At 44.7% G+C, this 16,832-nt stretch overlaps 1 protein-coding gene across 1 annotated transcript in view; it reads left to right on the top strand.

Annotated features, from left to right (window-relative positions):
• Positions 1-3,080: 3,080 nt before the first annotated feature.
• The window catches only part of MRPS10 (mitochondrial ribosomal protein S10), a 31,342-nt gene continuing 17,590 nt past the window's right edge, over positions 3,081-16,832 (top strand). The window contains exons 1-2 of the mRNA XM_040351510.1: positions 3,081-3,232; positions 7,186-7,250. Coding sequence (XP_040207444.1) covers positions 3,170-3,232; positions 7,186-7,250 — 128 coding nt within the window. The 5' untranslated portion in view covers positions 3,081-3,169. The remainder of the gene's footprint in view (positions 3,233-7,185; positions 7,251-16,832) is intronic.

The following is a 16,832-nucleotide window of genomic DNA, read 5'->3' as shown; positions in this document are numbered from 1 at the left end:
ACTGTGAACCTTATTTTGATGTCATGCTCAGCTGTTGCAATTCTTACTTATGCCTCTGGGTGGTGCTAATGGCATGGAAAACACTTCTATATAGTTAAAAAAAAAAAAGAGAGAGAGAGAAATATAGAAAGTGAATTATGGGAGGACTACAAAATTCTGCAAAGATGAGAAACAAGCCATATGGATGCCTTAGTGACCCCCGTATTCAATATACTAGTACCAACCATCACTGCCGGCATATTGAAGGAAACTTTTACTGAGAAATTACTGGTTGTCTCTTCAATGGCTTCAATGGTTTGGGAGTCACTGAGCTGGAAGGAGTGGAGTTTCAGCTCAGTAACTCATGAAAAGTAAAGCTGTTGGATTAACATTAACAGCCAGGCAGCTAGCATTTTCAAAAACAGAGGTCAGCAATGACAGCCCAAGCAGGTTATCAGTACACATTTTCTTTAAAACCTATTATTCATGGATACCTTGCTGATGGGTTTAAGAATGTGATCTCATTGCACACAACATAATCCTTGAAGAATATGAAACACTTCAGTAATGTTTCTCAACCAGGGTGTCGCAGCAGCCAGGGGTGCCATATGGTTTTCAGCAGAGTGTCACAAGCACAAGACTCAGTTTGTCCTGAATTAGAGATGGATGAGAAGATTCTGTGATGAGAGGGGGGGGGGGACTTTGATGTGATGGGGGACTCTGACGGATAGCGGAGGATTTTGATGTGATGAGGGACTCTGATGGATAGGGGAGGACATTCATGTGATGGGGGACTCTGATGGATAGGGGAGGATTTTGATGTGATGGGGGACTCTGATGGATAGGGGAGGACATTCATGTGATGGGGGACTCTGATGGATAGGGGAGGACATTTGTGTGATGGGGGACTCTGATGGATAGGGGAGGACATTCATGTGATGGGGGACTCTGATGGATAGGGGAGGACATTCGTGTGATGGGGGACTCTGATGGATAGGGGAGGACATTCATGTGATGGGGGACTCTGATGGATAGGGGAGGACTTTGATGTGATGGGGGACTCTGATGGATAGGGGAGGACATTCATGTGATGGGGGACTCTGATGGATAGGGGAGGACATTCGTGTGATGGGGGACTCTGATGGATAGGGGAGGACATTCATGTGATGGGGGACTCTGATGGATAGGGGAGGATTTTGATGTGATGGGGGACTCTGATGGATAGGGGAAGACTTTGATGTGAAAGGGAGACTGATGTATAGGGGAAGACTTTAATGTGATAGGGAGACTCTGATGGATAGGAGAGGACTTTGATGTGATGGGGGGAATTTGATGTGATGGGGAGACTCTGATGCATAGGGAGGTTTGCTGTAATGGGGGGGACTCTGATGGATAGTGGAGGACTTTGATGTGATGGGGGGAATTTGATGTGATGGGGGGACTCTGATGCATAGGGGAAGACTTTAATGTGATAGGGAGACTCTGATGGATAGGAGAGGACTTTGATGTGATGGGGGGAATTTGATGTGATGGGGGGACTCTGATTCATAGGGAGGTTTGATGTAATGGGGGGGACTCTGATGGATAGTGGAGGACTTTGATGTGATGGGGGAATTTGATGTGATGGGGGGACTCTGATGCATAGGGAGGTTTGATGTGATGGGGGGACTCTGATGGATAGTAGAGGACTTTGATGTGATGGGGGAATTTGATGTGATGGGGGGACTCTGATGCATAGGGAGGTTTGATGTAATGGGGGGGACTCTGATGGATAGTGGAGGACTTTGATGTGATGGGGGAATTTGATGTGATGGGGGGACTCTGATGCATAGGGAGGTTTGATGTAATGGGGGGGACTCTGATGGATAGTAGAGGACTTTGATGTGATGGGGGAATTTGATGTGATGGGGGGACTCTGATGCATAGGGAGGTTTGATGTAATGGGGGGGGGACTCTGATGGATAGTGGAGGACTTTGATGTGATGGGGGGAATTTGATGTGATGGGGAGCCTTCCTATAGACTTCTATTAGATCGGGCATTTATGGTACATTTCCTGAAAGCGCACCAAAGATGCAGCATGCTGGACTTTTGGTTCAGTTTTCAGAAAACGCACCAAAACTGGCCAATTGAATAGAAGTCTTGGGGAACCCACAAGAAAACCATGGGTACACTGCGCTGCACCCGCGCTGCGGTTCGGCAGTGTGTTAACCGACCTAAATCAATTTGATTATGGGCAGATTCAATTGATTGACTTAATCACACATCGATCAGATAATAAAATGAAAGTGTGTGTGTGACCGCCATTAGACTATGATGTTTGTGATCGCTGCAGCCGTCTTCTCGATGTGCGACAAATAAAGTTTATTTACGCTAGGTTCACACCTATGCGTTTTTGCAGGCCATGTTTGCCCGTCAAATGAATGCATTGCCTTGCCTGCATTTCCTGGGGGGAAAAAAAGGTGCATGCGCCTTTTTAAAAACACGGTGGCAGGGAAATCACGTGGTCTTTTTGACCATGCAATTTTCCTGCAGTACCCACACACATACTGCGATTTTAAATGCGCGGGGGTGCGCGTTATTTCAGAGCAGTGTGTTTCCCCTGCGGGTGGTTGCACGTGTGGGAATTGCTGCGATTTCCACAGCCACACACAGAAGTGTGAACCGAGCCCAGAAGACAACTGTTATAGAATGCAGAAGGGGAAATTCTTTAGCCCCCCCCCCCCCTCCTCTTTCTATCTACACAACTATTAGTGAGAGAAAATATCTGCAAACTGAGACAGCTACCACCTGAAATGGAGGATTTTCCATCTATTCCTATCTCAGTGACAACTATACCATATTAGATATGACATCCCTTTCTGTTCTGCCAACAAGTTACCAGGAAAAGAAGAAACAGAGAGTACCTCCCCCCAAAAAACTAAATGGGTACAGTAGCTTCAGCTAGCCTCTGCCCGAAACAAATATGGCCGCCCTCACACAGAGTGTAAGGGCAGTGTGTTGTCACATTCTTCTCCCCATCACAGAATGCTCCGGACGTCACGTTTCGTCGCACACTGCAGGGGAATAGGAGGGCGGTGTGGGTCATATTTGTTTTGGATCCATCTTGCGCTCTGACACCAGAAGGTGACAGCTACGTGATGACGTCGTAATGTGCGCCGGAAGTGACCGCGGCGCTGCACAGGAGGGAAGATGAATGTGTGCCGGGGATTTGCCCTTCTGAGCCGCGGTGTCCGGGATGTGAGCCGCTGTCAGGTGAAGGGAGACACCGGGCACAGCAGATAACGAGGAGTCTGTCTACATTTGTGCAGTCAGCTTCCTTCATATGTACCTTTGTGCTGCCAGAGCCGTGTGCCTGAGAATGTCCTCTCTGTATATTCTGTGCAATGGAATTCCAGGCGGCTAGAGATCAGACATACAATTACCTGTGTGCAGGCACTGGGGGGCGCTGTGTGTAAACACTAGCTCTGTTACTATCTGCAGTGTCCTGGCTCTGGAAGGCTTCTCCTGGGGAGATATGGGGGGTATAGATTGGTCAGAACATTCTTGGCTCCTTGGTTGCTACATAAAATTGCCCCCAGGCTTCCAATGGTGCTTTCTATTGATTCCAGAATCTGTAGTGGCTGTTTGGGATGGGGGGGGGTGCAAATGTTTTATGCAGGTGTGGGAAAAAAATGCTTTAAATTAAAGCAGAGTTCCACCCAAAAGTGAAACTTCCGCTTTAAGCACCCCTTACATGCCACATATGACTTGTAATTTTTTTTGAGGGGGGGGGGCAGGTACCTGGTTTTAACAGGTACCCAGCTCCCACTTCTCTCTCTCCTCCCTGCAATCTTCTGGGACACTTCACAGGTCCCAAAGATTGTCCGGCCACGAAAAGGCGCAGCGCGACTGTGAAGCCGCAAGCTCTTACAGTTGGGTGCCTACACTAGTGATGCCGGCGCGCAAGGAGAGGAGCGAGGTTTCAACTGGCCGCATCGCTGGATCGTGGGACAGGTAAGTGTCTGTTTTATAAAAATCAGCACTTACACTTTTTGTAGTGGCTGTTTTTTAAAAACGAATGCAACACTGCTTTAAGAACACTTTCAGAAATGAAAGTGTTAATTTGTATCATTTAACAAAATGAAAAGTGAATGAAGAGAAATCCAAATCAAATACTTGGAGTGATCACCCTTTACCTTCAAAAGACCATCAATTCTTTTAGGTACACTCACTCGGGAGGTAGGTTGTTCCAAACATCTTGGAGGACTAGCCACAGAAAGCTCTATGTGTGACAATAAAAAAAATTATAAAACGTAATTTGGGTACAGTGCTGCACGACCGCGCAATTGTCAAAGTGCAACAGCGTTGAAAGCTGAAAATTGGCCTGGGCAGAAAGGGGGTGAAAGTGTCCAGTATTGAAGCAGTTAAAGCAGAGTTCCGCCTAAAAATGGAGCTTCTGCTTATCCGGTTCCCCACCCAACCCCCCCTCCGGTGTCACATGTAGCACCTTTCAGGGGGCAGGGGGAGCAGATACCTGTCCAGGGGCGGACTGACAACTTATGGGGCCCCCGGGCAATAGAAGATTATGGGGCCCCTCTGGCTTACAGATGGCCACCATGCCAGGAGGCAGTGCAGAGGCAGGGCAGCTAAAATCTTGGGATATTCACATTAAAAGCATGTCAGTTTCGGACATATCAGGGACAGATCTAAAAAAAACACAGATTTTTACATACTGTCCCTGGTTTTACTGAGCCTGGCAACCCTGATGGGGCCCCCTAGTGGCATGAGGCCCTCGGGCAGTGCCCGAGTGACTCAATGGTCAGTCCGCCCCTGTACCTGTCTAATACAGGTATTTGCTCCCACTTCCGGCGATAGATCGACGCAGATTCTGCACTGATCTATGCCATGTCCGGCTCCTCCTCTGTCCCCTTTGCTGTGTTCTGGGAGACACACAGGTCCCAGAAGACAGCAGGGACCATTGAGGACGCACATCGTGACTCGCGCATGCACAGTAGGGAACCAGGCTGTGAAGCCGCAAGGCTTTACTTCCTGATTCCCTTACTGAAGATGCCAGTGCCTCCACCCGGGAGCCGTGGGACAGATTGGCTTTGGGTGAGGACATCGCAGGCGCCCTGGACAGGTAAGTGGACTAATATTAAAAGGCAGCAGCTGCAGTATTTGGAGCTGCTGATTTTTTATTTTTCGGCGGAACTCTGCTTTAAGAACTTTCTTCAGTGTAAAGAAGAACAATAGTCCTGGAAGTAATGGTTTGGCCCCCACAGAGCCCTGATCTCAACATCATGGAGTCTGTCTGGGATTACATGAAGAGACATGAATTTGCTGCAGCCAAATATTTCACATTTTGCCTCATCAGTCCAGAGCAATGGCTGCCATTTTTTTTGCACCCCAGTTCCTATGTTCTTGTGCATAGTTGAGTCGCTTAGCCTTGTTTCCATGTCAGAGATATGGCTCTTCGGCCGCAGAGTTGGCACAGCAGATGGGTGTACCTGGGTCCCACTGGTTTCTGCCAGTTCTGTGCTGATGGCAGTGCTGACATCTTCTGATGTGGAATGTACTATGTAAGCATGATGTGTCTTTAATTTGCTGCATTTGGCCGACCACTGTGTCTACGGTCCCTCAACATTGGTTGGTCAACAGTGTCCTCAATGCTGAGAAACGCAAGCAGATACATATTCCTCGTGTCATACTATCAGGGAGGTGTTTGATTGGTCCCGAAATTATACAATTTTACAACGACCCCACACATACAACCAATACCATGAAGAACTATCTTCAGTGTAATGAAGCTGGAAATGGTGGTTTGACCCCCACAAAGCCCTAATCTGAACATCATGGAGTCTGCCTGGGATTCCATGAAGAGACAGAAGGATCTGAGGCAGCCTACATTCACAGGAGATCTGTGGTTAGTTATCCAAGATGTTTGGAACAACCTACCTGCTGGGGGCCTTAAAAAAAACTGTGTGCAAGTGTACCTAGAAGAATTGATGCTGTTTTGAAGGCAAAGAGTGATCACAACAAATATTGATTTGATTTAGATTTTTCTTCTATTCGCTCATTTTGTAATTTAATAAAAATAAACGATTAACAACTTGCCGACCAGCCGCCGTCGTTTTACGGCGGCAAGTCGGCTCCCCTGCGCGAGAGCATGTAGCTATACGTCGGCTCTCGCGCAGGCCACTAGGGGCTCGTGCGCGCTCTCCCCCCGACTCCCGTGCGTGTGCCCGGCGGGCGGGATCGTCGCCGGGCACACGCGATCGCTCGTTACAGAGCGGGGACCGGGAGCTGTGTGTGTAAACACACAGCTCCCGGTCCTGTCAGGGAGAGAAATGCTGATCTTCTGTTCATACAATGTATGAACAGAAGATCAGTCATATCCCCTAGTGAGGCCACCCCCCTACAGTTAGAACACACCCAGGGAACATACTTAACCCCTTCCCTGCCCCCTAGTGTTAATCCCTTCCCTGCCAGTGGCATTTTTATAGTAATCCAATGTATTTTTATAGCACTAATCGCTATAAAAATGCCAATGGTGTCCGAAGTGTCCGCCATAATGTCGCAGTACCGAAAAAAAATCGCTGATCGCCGCCATTACTAGTAAAAAAAAATATTAATAAAAATACCCCCTATTTTGTAAACGCTAGAACTTTTGCGCAAACCAATCAATAAACGCTAATTGCGATTTTTTTTTTTACTAAAAATATGTAGAAGAATACGTATCGGCCTAAACTGAGGAAAAAATGTTTTTTTTAATGTAATTTTGTGGGATATTTATTACAGCAAAAAGTAAAAAATATTCATTTTTTTTTTCAAAATTGTCGCTCTATTTTTGTTTATAGCGCAAAAACTAAAAACCGCAGAGGTGATCAAATACCACCAAAAGAAAGCTCTATTTCTGGGGAAAAAAGTACGCCAATTTTGTTTGGGAGCCACGTCGCACGACCGCGCAATTGTCAGTTAAAGCGACGCAGTGCCAAATCGCAAAAAGTGCTCTGGTCTTTGACCAGCAATATGGTCCGGGGGTTAAGTGGTTAAAATGTATATTTCTGAAAGCAATCTTACTTTACAGCATTCTCACAACGTTTGCATAGTACTGCATTATATCACAAATGAAGGGGACACTTTTCTCTTCCATTGTCTAATATTTTACTTGGGTTTTAGGGGGTAATTAATGCATTCATATTGTGATGTGTTTTTTTTTTTTGCAGGTGCTCAGAACAAGACTGTTTCCTTCTTGTGCTTGTGCCATCACACAGACATATCGCCATGTTGCGTAAGTATTACTACCTTGTTCACTCAGGGGCAAAGAGACTGATCGTGTGTGTACAATAGTCAGTCCCATCCCCCCTTCAGTTAGAACGGACATTGGGGAACACATTTAACCCCTTGATCGTCCCCTAGTGTTAACCCCTTCCCTGACAATGATTTTTTTACAGTAAACAGTGCATTTTTTATAGCACCAATCACTGTATACTGTATACACAATTGTCCGTTAAAGCAACGCAGTGGCAAATTGCAAAAAATGGCCTGATCTTTGGGCAGCCAATTCTTCCAAGACTGAAGTGGTTAAATGTGCTTTTTTTATTGAGCCATAAGAATACAAATAGGTCACTTACATTACAGTCCCAAAAGAGTTGGGACGCTGTGTAAAATCTACATAAAAACAGAATGCAATCCTCTACAAACTTTATAAACCCATAGTTTATTAACCACTTAAGCCCCGGACCAATAGTGATTTTCCTGAGCCCATGCAGTTATGTCCGTCACAGAATCACGCCTGTTTTTAATGAGGGCTGTCCGAGGACCCGAAGATCATGGGCATCCAATATTGCATTTCGGTCTTGTCCCTTGCGCACAAAGATTTCTCCAGATTCCCTGAATGTTTTGATGATATTATGTATTGCAGATGATGGTATATTTGCAGTTTTTGCAACTTTACATTGAGGAACATTATTCTGAAACTTTTCAGAGATTGGTGAACCTTGTCTCATCTTTACTTCTGAGACACTCTGACTCGCTACGATTCTCTTTATACCCAATCATGTTACTGACCTGTTGCCAATCAACCTAATTAGTTGCAAAATGTTCCTCCAGCTCTTCCTTGTTAGTACCACTTAAGCTGGCCATACACCATACAATTTTCTAATGACATTTTCTTTAGATTTACCTTCAACTATATAGTGTAAGGGCCTGCCTGATTGCATGCAAATGGAAAGTGTTTAGGTTTGACCTCATATTATATGGTTTTGGTAAATCTAAAGGAAAATTGTATAATGTATGGCCAGCCTTACTTTGCCAGCTTTTTATTGCCCTGTCTTAAGGGTTTTTTTTTTTTTTGGAACATGTTGCTGCCATCAATTTAACCACTTGCTTACTGGGCACATATACCCCCTTCCTGACCAGAGGACTTTATGCGATTCGGCACTGTTTCGCTTTAACTGACAATTGCGCGGTCGTGTGACGTGGCTCCCAAACAAAATTGACGTCCTTTTTTTTTTTCCCCACAAATAGAGCTTTCTTTTGGTGGTATTTGATCACATCTGCGGTTTATAGTTTTTGCGCTATAAACAAAAATAGAGCGACAATTTTGAAAAAAAAGCAATATTTTTTACTTTTTGCTGTAATAAATATCCCCCAAAAACATATATAAAAACATTTTTTTTCCTCAGTTTAGGCCGATACGTATTCTTCTACCTATTTTTAGTAAAAAAATCGCAATAAGCGTTTATCGATTGGTTTGCGCAAAATTTATAGTGTTTACAAAATAGGGGATAGTTTTATTGCATTTTTATTATTTTTTACTACTAATGGCGGCGATCAGCAATTTTTTTCGTGACTGCGACATTATGGCGGACACTTCGGACAATTTTGACACATTTTTGGGACCATTGTCATTTTCACAGCAAAAAATACATTTAAATTGCATTCTTTATTGTGAAAATGACAGTTGCAGTTTGGGAGTTAACCACAGGTGGCGCTGTAGGAGTTAGGGTGCACCTAGTATGTGTTTACAACTGTTTGGGGGTGTGGCTGTAGGAATGACGTCATCGATCGTGTCTTCCCTATAAAGGGAATGACGCGATCGATGCGCCGACACAGTGAAGCACGGGGAAGCCGTGTTTACACACGGCTCTCCCCGTTCTTCAGCTCCGGGGAGCGATCGCGACGGAGCGGCTATAAACAAATAGCCGCGCCGTGGTCCCGGATCGCTCCCCGAGCGGACCCGACCTCCGCATGTAGCGGGGGGGGGTCCCGATCGGACCCCCCACCCGCTAATAGGCGAGGACGTACGTGTACGCCCATGTGCCTGTACGTGCCATATTGTGGACGTATATGTACATGCGGGGGTCGGGAACTGGTTAACATAAGAAAATATATCAAATGTTTAAACTGAGAAATGTACAGGCATACCCCGCTTTAAGTACACTCACTTTACATACACTCGCGAGTAAGGACAAACCCGTGAGTGTATGTAAAGTGCCTTACAAGTACTGTACAGACATTTTGCAGCCGCAGTAGAAGGATCTGAAGCTCCGAGAGCATAGCCTGCCCTGTTCCAGTGTGCCCCTGACACCACTACAGCCCCTGAGACCTCAACTACAGCTCCTGACACCCTCACTACAGCCCCTGACCCCCCCCCCCCCCCACTACACCCTAGAAGTGAAAAAAGGTATTGTTTTACTTTAAGTACATTTTCGTTTTACATACATGCTCTGGTCCCACTGTGTACCTAAAAGTGGGGTATGCCTGTAATTTTGAAATTGGTGGTGGCAAACTTTTTAAAGAAGTTGAGACATGGCAAAAAAGCTGGCAAAGTAAATAATATTAACAAGGAAGAACATTTTACAACTAGTTAGATTAATTGGCAACAGGTCAGTAACACGATTGGGTAAAAAAAATGCATTTTAGAAAGTCAGAGCAACCAGTTGCTGGAGTTTTGGGAGAGGAATGTTCCCGTCCCGTTCTTGCCTGAGCATATGCTGCTCTAAAACTTAAATATATCATTCAGTATTGATGATGCTTTTCCAGATGTGGAAGCTGCCCATTCCATATGCAGGCAATTAAACTGAGCTCTGATTAAGAGGTTATAATAATATTAAGGTCCTTCTCTTTAGTCCAGAGGACACGGTGCCCATTATTGCCAAAAAAAAACATTGATTTGTGTGACCACTGAACTGTTTTCCACTTTGCAACAGACCATTTTAAATGAGCTTTGAAAAAAAAAAAAAAGCATTTCTGGATCATGTTCAGATACGGGTGCTTTACCTTGAATATTTGGATGGCACAGCTACAGTGAGGAAAATAAGTATTTGAACACCCTGCTATTTTGCAAGTTCTCCCACTTGGAAATCATGGAGGGGTCTGAAATTGTTATCGTAGGTGCATGTCCACTGTGAGAGACATAATCAAAAAAAATAAATCCAGAAATCACAATGTATGATTTTTTTAACTATTTATTTGTATGATACAGCTGCAAATAAGTATTTGAACACCTGAGAAAAACAATGTTAATATTTGGTACAGTAGCCTTTGTTTGCAATTACAGAGGTCAAACGTTTCTTTTTTTTTTTATAATTCTTTATTTTATATATCTTTCTCTCATCACCTTCCAGGACGGCACCCGAGAGATGATGGCTCCTCCCCACAGGAAACACAATCACTTAACAATTTAAAAGTCCCCACCCTTCCCCTTGATCCTCAGTATTGATTGTGTTTCTCCGAACACATCGTCACGTTTGTTTTGTTTGAAAACCTAGAGACCGGGGAGGGTCGAAGGTACCCCTGTTGAGACAGGTCTTAGGGAGGCCGGGGAGGGCTGAACTAACCTGTAGGCCTTCGGGTCTAACTCACAGGTCGCCCCAGGCGTGCACCAGCGCTCTGAGCTGCGGGGAGGCTTGCCATCGCTAGGGTGCAGAAGAAACGCCGCCATTTGAAGAGCTCTCTCTTCCCGGGTACTGCTTCCTACTTTTGGAAACATGGCGCTCCAAGCCTCTCTGAGTGAAGGTGGGCTTTTGCCTCACAGCGCAACCCGGAAGGGACGCCGGAGAGAAGCATGGCGGTGGAAGGGTCGGCTTGCGAATAGCCCTTACAAGAGGTACCGACAGCCGGGGACCCAGCCAAACCTCCTCATGGACAGGAGGAGATGAAGGCAAATGTGACTGCAGGCAGATCCAGGTCGGGGCGCAGTGAGTACATTCCCCCTTGGAAAGGGAGGAGGAAAGGGAGTGAGAGTCCTGGTCTTCAGGGTCTGAGTCTCTGGGGCCAGCCAGCCAGCACAGGACTGGTTTTTTACTTCTCACCCTTTCACCTCCCCAGTACAAACCTGCAGTCCTGGGGGAGGACAAAGTAATATTATGCATATATGTATATCTCTTGTCTTGCAAAAACCCCCCAGCGGATCCCAGGAGACCCCAAATAAACAGTCTCCTACCGCTACAGGGCATAGCTCCTCATAACTTGGCAGAGAAAGGAAAGACTTTCCATGAAGCCGCCAGGCAGTCCGTAACTTAAGGTCTGACATAGAGGAGCTTATCCCTAGAGAAGACATATCCTCCCAAGAAGGCCTCGTCTGAACGGAACCTAGTGCCCTTCCCCCGCCCTCACAGTCATTCCCTCTAGTCCAGGTAGAGGAAGCTTAAGGAGGACAGGGAGGATATGGTAAGCCAAGCTAAACAGGAGCCATTCACCCTAGAGGGTCTGGTTGGACTCCTGCAGGCAAATACAGGCCTCTGAGGAGATTATAAAATCCCTAGAATAATCTCATAAAAGGGGGCTGAGCAAGGCTCAATCCAGTTAGGGCCAGCCTGCCATGAATCTGACAGGCAGATCACAAGGGTGCAGTTAGGTTTTTTAGCCAAAAAACTGACCGCCTAAACTCTTAGGATAGGCCCAACAGGGGGCATACTAGTGGGTTTATTACCCTTGTGGGGGTTGTTTATTGGTTACAATATCTCCCAAGTTCCAACCGATCACTTCCTCCTTACACTGCTGGTATATCTGTCAGTGTGTTAGAGTTGATCTAAACCTCTTGTGGCTCAGGCAACAAACCATTTAGGTGGTGTGAGAAGCATAAAATGCTAGCCTGCAACCCTTAGTTGGGAGTTTCTCTGGTACAAACCCCTGTGTTAAAACTATGAAAATCAGCCATACAGGTGTCTGATTGCCTCCAGCCTGAGACTATGGTCACCTCTTCATGAGAGACCTAATTGATTTCTGAGTCTGTGCTCGTTAAGACCTTAAAGGCTTGGACTAGCTCCCACCTGTGTGTGGACCAGCTACACCTACTCAGACCTTTGCAATAGCAGGATAGCAGCTACCACTATTGTGGTATAGTCACTCACCTCGGATTTCCAGTATTTGGAACTACCATGTTCCTTCACTGGGATGAAGGATCAATATCTGAAACTCAGGTTATGCTAGGATAGAGCGTTGGTCTGTCCGCACATCAGAAATGCACAACATGGGTTTATCTTGGGTCATTTCTGAGATATATGTGTGTGTGTGTATGTATATATATATATATATATATATATATATATATATATATATATATATTTGTGTGTGTATATATGTAGACTGATGATCAAGGGATATCCTATGACTCACCAGAAATGCCTAAAATTGATTAGATAACGGTACTCTGTTCCTTATCAAACGCATAACACTGAATGGTGGTGACGCCTCTATGCTATATTCGCACACTATTGTTATTCAGAAACATACCACATTGAGTTACTGTCGGTGTAATTTCTGTCGGATACATGCATGTATATTATTGCTTATCAGAGAAGCATGACATTGATTTGTCGGTGACACCTCTATTATATAAACCGCACACTATGGTTATTCAGAAATATACCACATTGAGTTACTGTCGGTGTAATTTCTGTCGGATACAGGAATGTATATTATTGCTTATCAGAGAAGCATGACATTGATTTGTCGGTGACACCTCTATTATATAAACCGCACACTAGGGTTATTCAGAAACATACCACACTGAGTTACTGTTGGTAAAAATTTCTGGAGGTTACATGTTGGTACACTATTACTTATCAGAAACGCATGATGCTGAGTTACTGATAGCGACACTTCTGCTGGTTATATGACTATGCAATTTTGCTGATTAGAAACGCATAGCATTGTATTATTGTTAAGGATATTTATAAATTCAGATATGCACTGCTTTAAGGGTCCTTTTTTGCTAGTGACATTTCTGTTGATTAGATGACCCGACAAGGTTGCATTAAGTAACACATTGGGTTGCTGACAACATGCTGTTGGTCATATAAACTTTCCAAGTTTTTTTTTTTTTTTTCTAATCAAAATAATGCACCACTGGTATTGTGGGTTCATGACGGTATACTGTTACTATCCAGAAACGCACAGCATTGAGTGTTCTTGCTAGTGACGTTTCTATCAGGTATATGACTGTGGGTGTTGGAATACACAATGTTACTGTCTGTAACATTTCGGTCCCTTGTCCTATACCCTATTGTTTATCTGAAGTATGCTAATACCACTCTCTGCTAGTTATGACTGCAGGGAGTATAACACCAGCAATACACGGTTGAGGCCGCATATGTCCTTTTGGTCATACTGGCCATGCGACTGTTTGTTTTTTTCTATGATCATCAGAGATATACTATAGGTGCTAGTATTATTTTCTGTTGATTGGAAGACCGTACTGCGGTCAGTCAGGAATAGACAACACTATAGTGGTTCTTGTCCTCCTGTCCTGAATCTATTACCTTGGGTCGCTGCACATAAATAAAACACAGCAGTAGAAGGTGTCTGTGTCCTCTGCGTTCTTTATTACTCAGAAAAAACACCATATTGGCTAGTGGCCTCTCTGTTGAATGTAGGACCTATAAACCTATTAAGCATCAGAAGCTCACACTTGGAGCTTCTGTCCTTTCTCTGGGCTTAGGTTATATGGTATCTTACTACATATGAGAAATACACACCTAAGGTTGGTTGTGTCTTCTCTATTCTACAGGTGTCTGTATATCAGAAAACACAGCAGTGGAGGCTGGGGGTGTTTATCTGTCTTTCCATATTAAGTCTGAGCTTGCTGTCCTTCGGAGATACAAGATCTAGGACCTGTATATCTGGGACATTTTGGTCACTTCATTTCGGTCACTTTATTTCAGACCTTATTTTCCATTCACATGGAAGGAACAGGATTTCTGATTGCGGGCCTTTACTTCTAGGCATGCCAGAGACATTCCCTAGACCTGAACCCAGTAGGGTTATAGGACACTGGAAGGAGGTCATAAAATCACCTAGTAGGTTCTTTTTAGTAGGAAAGGGGTTACGCTGTTAGGGGCTGTTTGCCTAAAAAATTCAGCATCAGGATTCTTTCTGACTGGTTCTCCCGATCCGATCCGAGCTTTATAGCTCAGTGTATGTCCTTCATGTCACCCCCTTGGACGAACTGGATATGAATAACCAATATTCATCTTTTACTCCTACTATGGCATTGGTCCCTTGTGGTAGGGATCTGCTTAACTTAACACTCCTTGGTGCGTGGAGTGGATCATGACCTCAAACACTGGATTTTTACAGAATACTGTATTCTGTTGGCGTGTGGCACTCATGGGTTTACCCTGAGATTATAGGGTAAAATGTATCTGCATATTATACGCGGGGGGCGGTGAAAAGTTTTCTTTCCCCGACACCTTTGTTCTTTTCTGTTATATACCAATGAATGCAGTGGTTACTCGCAATTTCGTAACAGGCTCCTTTCTGCGTAGTTTAATGATCGACTCGCAGGGTTATAAGGAGCCTAGGGTATATAGAACAATCTCACATCTGACATGTCGGTATTCAGATGGGAAGGAACCCAGAAATGGGGAATGACCAGGATGGGACCTGCTTGTCAACCGGCTTGCAGAGCAGCTGTTTTTGTCCGGTCTAGCAGTGTACGTTGGAGACAGGAGTTTGTCCACGCGTATTGGCGGACGCACGAACGAGCCACGCCAAGGCATCCTGTGGTCCAGACACTGACCAATAAGTGTCCTCGCTATAAAGTCACATGCATTCCAATGAATGGAGGTGGACAGGTGGACTGAAGGGAGTGCAGGAGCACACCAAACGCCCTGCTTGGTCACATACCTGTCCAGTCATTTGAGTGAAGGGAATAGACTTCCCTTAATCTAGTATCCTTGAGTGGGTTTATTTCCCTGTTTCACCAGGACTATGGCAAACAAAAAGGGGGACCCACAAGGATTGTACGTCGGGAGACCCTGTTTCTTTCTAAACCATTCTCCTGTACAGACTAGTGGCTTAAAACCACATGTTGTTTTTTTCTGGGTTCGTCAAAGTAGGTCTTTGTTTCACAGAACAAATCTCTGACTAAACTTTGGATGGTCTTATGCAGCTTTGCAGACACTATCAACCACGATGGCTAGAATATTGGCGCAGCCAACCTTTCTATCCTAAAGAATACTCAAGCTCTCAGAATTTTTTTCTTTAAGAGCACGTGCCACCTAGACTCTGCATCCAAAGAGGAGACAGGAGCATAGGTGGAGCAAACCTGCAGGTCATTTTCATGATCCAGCTAGGATACCCTCATCACACACTAGGAAGTGGAAGTGGTGAAATAAAATTAGATTCTGACATCTAGCAAAAGACCTTGCAGGCAAGGGTCCCACCCTAAAGTAGGCCTGTTGGTTACTCGTCTATCCTCTCGGGTGCCGTCCTGGAAGGTGATGAGAGAAAACGGACGTTACTTACCGGTAACGGTGTTTCTATGAACCTTCCAGGACGGCAGGCCTACTTCCCGCCCTATGTGGAGGGAAAAGATAAGCTAAACGCTAGGTGGTAAGTACCTATACGGAACAATGTCCCTTGTGAACCAGTTCAGGACTACTCTAATTCATACTGAGGATCAAGGGGAAGGGTGGGGACTTTTAAATTGTTAAGTGATTGTGTTTCCTGTGGGGAGGAGCCATCATCTCTCGGGTGCCGTCCTGGAAGGTTCATAGAAACACCGTTACCGGTAAGTAACGTCCGTTTTTTCTTTTATCATATACAGAAAATAAAATACAGCCATTTCAATTTCCTCAATGACATATCAACCATGTTTAACATTAACTAAATATCTCACATTCCATATTTTTGAATATCTGCATTTTATATCATATCAATTTTTCCTTTCCTTAATTGTAGTGCATTCTTTTACCTATTCTTACTACCCTCCACTACAATCTTCGAGAGAGCATCTTTACCATCAAAGAGCAATAGTTTCCCCCCCCCCCACAAAAAAACAAAAAAAAAAAGGAACAGATTCTCCCCCCTCTCTCCAGCCCCTCCCGCCCCCTCTAGTTATCACAACCCCCATATTCAATATATGGGGTCCAAGTCCTCAAATACTCCTCCTCTCGCTCCCTGAGTCCCATGGTAAGATTTTCCATCAATTGAATCTCATTTATTCTGCTAAACCATTGTGTTTTTGTTGGAGGGATCGTGCTCTTCCATAAGATTGGTATGCACGCCTTAGCTGCCGTTAATAAATGTCTTAATAAGGATTGTTTATACTTTTCCAGAGACAGTGAAATATCGAAGAGCAAAAATGCTTCTGGTCTATCACCTAAATTTACCCCAGTAATCTCTCGAATCGTCTCCGAGACCATATCCCAGAATTCCTTTAATTTTTGACAGCTCCAAAAAATGTGTATCATGGTCCCTTCTTCTTTCTGGCATCTCCAGCACAAACTTGATGTATTCGGGAAGATCCGATTCAATAACTTCGGTGTCCTGTACCACCTGGTCAGTACTTTGTAACCCCCCTCCTGGTATCTGGATGCAATTGACGCTTTATGTATAAATGAAAAGATCTTGTTTTTCTGTT

This window comes from Rana temporaria, chromosome 4 (genome assembly GCF_905171775.1).
Source record: "Rana temporaria chromosome 4, aRanTem1.1, whole genome shotgun sequence".
Lineage (NCBI taxonomy): Eukaryota > Metazoa > Chordata > Amphibia > Anura > Ranidae > Rana > Rana temporaria.
This window is presented reverse-complemented; position numbering and strand designations above follow the sequence as displayed.